The following is a 6797-nucleotide window of genomic DNA, read 5'->3' as shown; positions in this document are numbered from 1 at the left end:
TCAGTAGCATCACTCAATGAGTCATAAGTGCATCTCGTTCACGAAAATTAAAACTGCCATTTTTGAAACCAGCAACGAGGGAAATGGCTACAAAAAAACCGCAGTGTTCCCCGAGTTTGACAAAAAGCCACAGACCGAGCAGTAGGTATATTCTTGGCTCAATGTCCACCTTTGTTGTAGCGTTCGTGTTGCATATTAATTACGTTGCAGGATGCCCAGACGCATTGCTATGGCAACAAGCGCGCACACTGGGTTGTAATGGAAAACCAGTCGATCCGAGTCGTAGCGATCTGTGGCAAGTAGATCAGAGTATCTACTAATGCAAAAAGGGCTTATGTGATACAGTTAGACCACACACAAAAGATGCTACACTAGACCAGACGTGCAAGAAATCTAATAAATCTCACAAAGGTTTGTGTTGATGATGATTGACATTCACTTTATAAGGTATACCTTCAGCGAGGTGCTGGAAACATTCCTCAGACATTTTCGTCTGTTTCGAAATGATTCCCTGACATCCCAGAGGTGCTGTATTGGATTGTGATCTCTGATCTCTCGTCAGCAGGTCATCTTCGCCATGTCTAAAAAGCTAAATGTTGCTGCCATTTGGCTGATTAGATATTTGCCTTATACAGCGCTTAACCAGGTGTACTTAATAAAGTGGCCACTAGAGTGTACACCAGTGAGAAATGGACCTTAATTTGCAAAAGTGAACTTAGTTTACACAAGTTTTTTATTACTGTTGCCTGTTCAGGTTGATATCAGCACGTTGCAGATTGAACATAAATCCATCCTGTTCTCTTTTTTAACTCCACAGAGAGGCAGTGGAGCATTTCCTTGAAGCTTTATCTCTCCAGCGCCAGGCTATAGAGGATGGAGCGAGAGCTCCAAGGGGTCCCGGAGGAGCTGCGGCCACTATGATGTCCGACAATATCTGGTCCACCCTGCGCATGGCTCTCAGCATGATGGGAGAGAGCTCCCTGTACGCCGCGGCCGACAGGCGAGACTTGGACACCTTGATGGCTCATTTCTGCCAGAGAGAGGTGGATGGTGGGACTGAATGAAAACCTGCCAGGAGAGGGCTCATTGAGTGTGAATGTTTTTTGCTGGGAGGTAAATGTATGAGTGACTGAATGAAGCTGATTGAATGGAGGAATGAAGGGGACATGGTACAGCTAACGGTTAAAAGAAGATGATCGAGGAACACACTGTGAAGTGATCAAAGTGCTCATCATCATCATCATCATCATCATCATGTGTACATGTGTGTTTAAAAGTGTTGCAGTATCAGGCTTCACCTGTAGAGAAGCAGGCAGCAGTAATCCAGTCACGAACTGTTTCACACGTTCAGCAGTCACTGGATTTCCTCCTTTGTTGATCAAGAGAACCAGACTGAATGATTTTAACTTGAAAATCTTTCTCAGAGAAGAAGAGAAGCAAGAATAAACATGGTTTAATCACTAATCTGTTCACCATCCAGCAATGTTAGTTTGTGTTAAGACACTCAGTCCTCTCCCTGTCTTTATTCACAGTTTGGTGGCCTCTGAGTTTATTATTACTGTGTTGATGTTGTTCCTACAGCATCTCGTTAACTTTGCTTCAGGACCACCATTGCAACCGGACAATCACATTGTTGTATTCGCTTTACAACTTTGGAACAAGATGTACACAAGAGTCTGGTAGGGACAACGCTGTGGTTCATGAATGGGTGAAACATAAGACTTTCACCCAGGAGACTGAGGCTTGTAGTCCTTGTTCATTTGAGACTTAGTTGACTGCTTTTCATTTTGAAAAGTATTTACTTCAGTCACTTTGGTTAGGTGTATAAAATGATCATATTAGAACTTAGTGAAGGCAAGCATCTTTTTTTCCCCTCCCCCCTCAGGTGCAAAGCTAAGCTAGTGTTTTGTACACTACAAACCCTGTTTTATCAATTCACATGCCTCTTCATACAAAGGACTGGATGAGCCAGGGGTCTAACCAGGCCTTCCAATTCGCAGACGACCCGCTCTACCTCCAGAGCTGCAACCATCCCTGATTGCAACGGTGTGATTGATCAGTGATGGTCCTGATGGTGGAACAACACAGCAATTATCAGATGTGTGTACTCTCTGCGGTTATGTATAATCAAGGTACAAGACCTCTGACATTAAAGAGTGCTGCTTATGATCCAAGGTGCTCAGCAGGCGGAAGGATTACAGATTATGCCATTGTAAAGTAGAAATACAAGTCATAAGTGCTACAGCTCTTTTTGTTATACTTTATTTAATTTTTTAGTAATCATTATCATGCCAGGATAATGAACTGATAACCAGCGGGACTGTTACTCAAATGATAAGGTGTGTGTGTGTGTGTGTGTGTGTGTGTGTGGGTCGGGTGAGAGACATTATGTCAATGAGAGTGGCTTTTCTGGGTTCCTGTGCTCTTTTTCATATTGCTCCTGTAAAACTACTTGCTTCATTGTAAAATAATGCTCTATGCCATACTGTGTATTGTAACATAATTGATGCACTATAATTGTTTTCAGGCTACTTATATCCTGACAGCAATGTTTAATATAATATTCAGCAATAAAAGCTTTGATTCCAGACATCTGTTATTATCCTTTTATTTCAATTTGGACCCCCTCTTGTTGGTATATGGGTTGTTTCATGGTCCTATCGACTAATTTGCAATTTAAATGTTTAGACTAAATTAGATTTTCATATTATAGAGCAAGATGGTTTTATCAAAATGTCAGCTCTAAGAAGTGGGAAGACTTGCCAAATCAGCAGGGCATTGCATTTAAAGTTTCCTCAGAGTTAATAATAAGGATTTTAATTTGTTTAACACGTTTTTTGTTTTTGTGAGTAATGCAAAATTATTAAAACTTGTGAAATACAAAATGCTGTGGCTTGGGAGGTAGTGCAGGTCATCTGGTCTACAAGTTTAAGGATCTTCATGCAAGATACTGATCCCTGAGTGGGCCTGATGCACACTGGAGTGTGTGCTAATGTTAGTTTAAAAGTGCTTATGCATAGAAACAGTTTGCATGAATTGGTGAATGAGCCTTGTAATAAAGTGCTTTGAGTGCTCAGCACTTAATGAAGAACAGTTAATTTACCAAAAAGTGATTTTATTTTATTTTATTTATTTATTTTTGGGGGGGGAATTCTATAATTTTTGTAGTGGTTTGGTTTTTTGGTTGTTTTTTTTAGTGCATACACTTAACAACCACTTGATTAGGTACACTTGCAGACTCTTAATATCTTCAGAGCTCATACCAATGACGTTGGCTCATTCATTTAGGTTTTTGTTGAGGTTGTCAGGAAAAGTAACCTGATTTCATGATTACTTGCATTACATTTAATTCAGTTCCTATGTTTGTTTGTTTGTTTGTTTTAATCCACGTCCCTAACATACAGGTACTCAAAGTAAAAAATCTAAATTTAAATGCTTTAAAAAATTTATGCTAAATCTATCTGGAAATCTGAAGGGTTATAGCAAGCATTGTTTTTACCTTTGACTATCATTATTATATATGCGCAGATTTTATTCATTTTCACTAAATGCGAACTCGCTATTCATGTTTAATGTTTTATTTATTCTTGGCACACTCCGGCCTCCATACTTACTTTAACAAGTCATATTCAAAAGAAAACTCGTAACTCGTGTTTCCGGAGCTTTCCCAACGCAATAATTCATTTTCTCCCACAAGTGAAAAACAAAACGTTTCCTTAAGTTATCAGCAGCCCACCCCGCCCTCTTTTAAACTTCGCATTCCTCTAGGCCAATCAGAATCGAGAAGGCGAAGTGCAAGAGAAAGTTGATTGGTTCATTTAAAAATAACATAAGCGCAACCACGCCATTTAAATGTTTTAAAAGTCGTGTGTTCCTCCTGTTGATCTGAAGTGTGGAATAGGAGAAAGGCGGATAAACTATACGCTTGGTCCACTGTATTTGTCGTTTTTTCAGGTGAGTAGTGAAATAAATGACACGTCCGAATGATGTAGACCGAGTTTGTGTTCATTTCTTTTGCTCTACTTTAAACGGTTAACGGTGCAGTCACGTGAAACTGCAACATTTAGCTAACATACGTAGATGTGAATATGGTTTCCAGCTCTGTAAATGTCATACAAATTGTCCATAGTGACAGATATAGTAGTAAAGTCGTGTTTAAGATGAGCTACGATTTTTTTTGTATTTAAAAACTAACGTTAACTTTAAGTCACGAGCACTAATCTATCAGCTAATAAGCTAAAATACAATGTTTAACAACAGGTTATTTATGCCTTGTCAAGCATTCGTTTTTACCGTTGTGTGATTGTAAGAATGAAGAATACACCAAGAAACGAGCCTTTCAATGTATTGATGAATGAGAATAATACATAGTTTTATTGTATTTCATCTAAATATGTGTACATCTGTGTTTTGTATTTTTGCTGTGTTTTTATGTTATGAATAAATAAATGAATAGAACTCTGTTTACCTGAATGGCAGGTAACATTTAAAAAAGGATCATGGGATCAAGTGAGAGTAAGATGACTGCATCTGCAGCCATAAAACCAGAGCCAGCCTTCAAAAAGACTCACATCAGTCACCTCATCGATCCTCGCTCCCCCTCAGCTGGCATAGAACGAACACCTATTCAGGTGGGTTACCTGGTGGATCCATTCATATATTTTAAAAAAAACCACACAGTCTGGAAAAAAATGTACTGTCTGAACTCCAGAAAATGTGCAGTCATTCTTTTTTATTAATGAAGGCATGAACATTTTTACTTTGATCTTGAGGCCCTCTGATCCAAACTCTCTTCTGTACTCACATTTCAAAGACTTTGAAAAGCTTCTTGTTTGATCAGTGTGATATGTCCAAACTATAGAAGGTGTGAGGGGAACAAATGAGACTTTTCACATGCGCTTATACTCCATCTTTCCCAGATGGTGTGGATGAGTCTAGAAAGTTCACCCAAAATCCACATTTTGAAGTTTTCTCCAGTAAAGTATCAGAAAATAGATCCAAGATATCATTGCTTGTCGTTGATCCTTTGTGTAATAAACACAAAGCTGGTGCAGTTTAGCTGCTAAACTTGCATGTCACAACATGCAAGTTTAAAAAATTACCCTCTGATGGGGAATAGGTGGGAGGCACTGATAATTATTGACCCTGCTTTATTCTCTATACTACTTTTGTAAACTGTGGGGCAATCAAACATAAAATAATTGAATATTTTTGCAAGGTTGGGCAGCTTGTGTCCAAAACGTCCGCTGAGATGAAAAGCGAGTGCCCTGTGGTGTTCGGTGATCCACGTTCACCTACCATTGGCATTACCCGCACCCCTGTGAGAGAAGTTATGAGAGGTAAGTAATATATAAACGTAATAACTTTCAGCTTGACTTTTCTCACTTTATTGAAAAAAAACCAAACAAATCTAAAAAAAAATGACTTCCTTTCATTCATCTTTCCAGCAACAGTCGGGTCCTTTGCTCGTCGCCTGGGTATGATTTTCCACAGTGAGGTTGAAGGGAAACTCCCCGAAGGCCGTCAGAAAGGCTTCAGTGGCGCATCAAAGAAAGAGGAGGACTTTATAAGTGAAGAGCTGGCATCGACTGAGCCCCTCCTGAGCCCACAGCCGTCCAGCAACCTTAATGAGCATGCTAACTTACTGGTGCCACCTGTCCAGCCCCCTCTCCAGAGCGTAGAGAAATTGAGTCCTTTTGTGCTTCCTGAAGAGCCTCAGGTGGAGGTGGAGATAGAAACTGAAGCAGATATTAGCCTGGAGGAGGCTGAGGAAGCAAGAGAGTCTCCTCTTCACAAGAGACTGAGCATGAGCCTGATAACCTGCCATGAGGGCGCTCCCTCCCCCCGAGCCTTTGCAGAGGTCCATCATGAAAATATTTCATCCCCAGAACCTGGCACAGAGGTGGAGCCACTTGGGGATGGTGTGGATCACGCTTACGCCCTTCCTTCTGCTACCATTGAAGCAGACTCTCCTGTTGAACCTGCCCCCTCCAACACTGATGCTGATGATTCCCTTGCACAGCCAGAGAAGGAAGAAACTAAAGAGCTCGCTAAAGAAGCTAATTTGCTTCCATCCGGTCCACCATGTGTTCGTGGTCCTGAGCAGCCACAGGCTTGCACCGGCATCCGCTGCCCCACCTTTGACTCAAAGAGCCCCAGCCAGACTGTTTTCAAACCGCAGTGGCTGGGAAATGGCTTTCGTCCGTCTGGGCTCAGAGCAAGAGGAGTGCAGGGGCTCGGTGGAAAAGGAGGCTCGTCTCCTCTCGCCGTCCGTGTGGCCGTTAAGAACGTAGCCAACGAAAACAAAGGACAGTCTGGAAAACTGAAGCAGAAAGGTGTGTAGGAAGTTTGTCACCTTTTGATTGTTTATGGTGAGACTGTTCTGCTTTTCCTTTTTTAAACTTTCTTTTTCTTCAGGTACTGAAGGCCGCTCTCCGCTGCAGATCCTCAAGAAGACCAACTCGCCCAGAGACCAGCGCGCTCAGGTATTTGTAGCTGTAATTTACCCACATATGGGCTCATGAAAGCAACATCTGTGTTTTTACTTGTCCAAAAACACAGGAAATTCACGTTTTGATTTCTTCCCAGATGAAGCTGAAGACGTCCACTCCCGACAAGCAGAGGGCTGGACAGATGGATCGCCGAGTGCTGGCTGTGTGTCTGGATAAGGAGAACCGATGAGGCACTGCACACACTGTTTTTAAAATGTGCTTTTATGTGTATAGCTTCCACAAACTATTTGTTGTCCTGTATATATTTAACTGCTTGTTGTTGTGTAAATAAAATTTGCAAACCTA

General features: G+C 41.2%; 2 protein-coding genes across 7 annotated transcripts in view; both read left to right on the top strand.

Annotated features, from left to right (window-relative positions):
• pex5 (peroxisomal biogenesis factor 5) overlaps window positions 1-2588 on the top strand; it is an 18001-nt gene extending 15413 nt beyond the window's left edge. For all 6 annotated transcript variants that reach the window (XM_005731889.1, XM_013910553.1, XM_013910552.1 and 3 more), the window contains one exon: window positions 818-2588. In XM_005731889.1, coding sequence (XP_005731946.1) covers window positions 818-1064 — 247 coding nt within the window. In that variant the 3' untranslated portion in view covers window positions 1065-2588. The remainder of the gene's footprint in view (window positions 1-817) is intronic.
• Window positions 2589-3775: 1187 nt separating this feature from the next.
• Window positions 3776-6797, top strand: cdca3 (cell division cycle associated 3). Its single transcript, XM_005731888.2, has 6 exons — window positions 3776-3954; window positions 4480-4631; window positions 5219-5339; window positions 5448-6335; window positions 6418-6485; window positions 6589-6797. Exons 2-6 carry the CDS (start codon window positions 4500-4502, stop codon window positions 6679-6681), a joined length of 1302 nt encoding a protein of 433 aa, XP_005731945.1. The 5' UTR covers window positions 3776-3954; window positions 4480-4499; the 3' UTR covers window positions 6682-6797.

This window comes from Pundamilia nyererei, unplaced genomic scaffold, assembly GCF_000239375.1.
Source record: "Pundamilia nyererei isolate P.nyererei 1_Seehausen unplaced genomic scaffold, PunNye1.0 scaffold00045, whole genome shotgun sequence".
Taxonomy (NCBI): domain Eukaryota; kingdom Metazoa; phylum Chordata; class Actinopteri; order Cichliformes; family Cichlidae; genus Pundamilia; species Pundamilia nyererei.
Note: the sequence above shows the minus strand (reverse complement) of the source record. Positions and strands in the feature narration are given on the sequence as shown.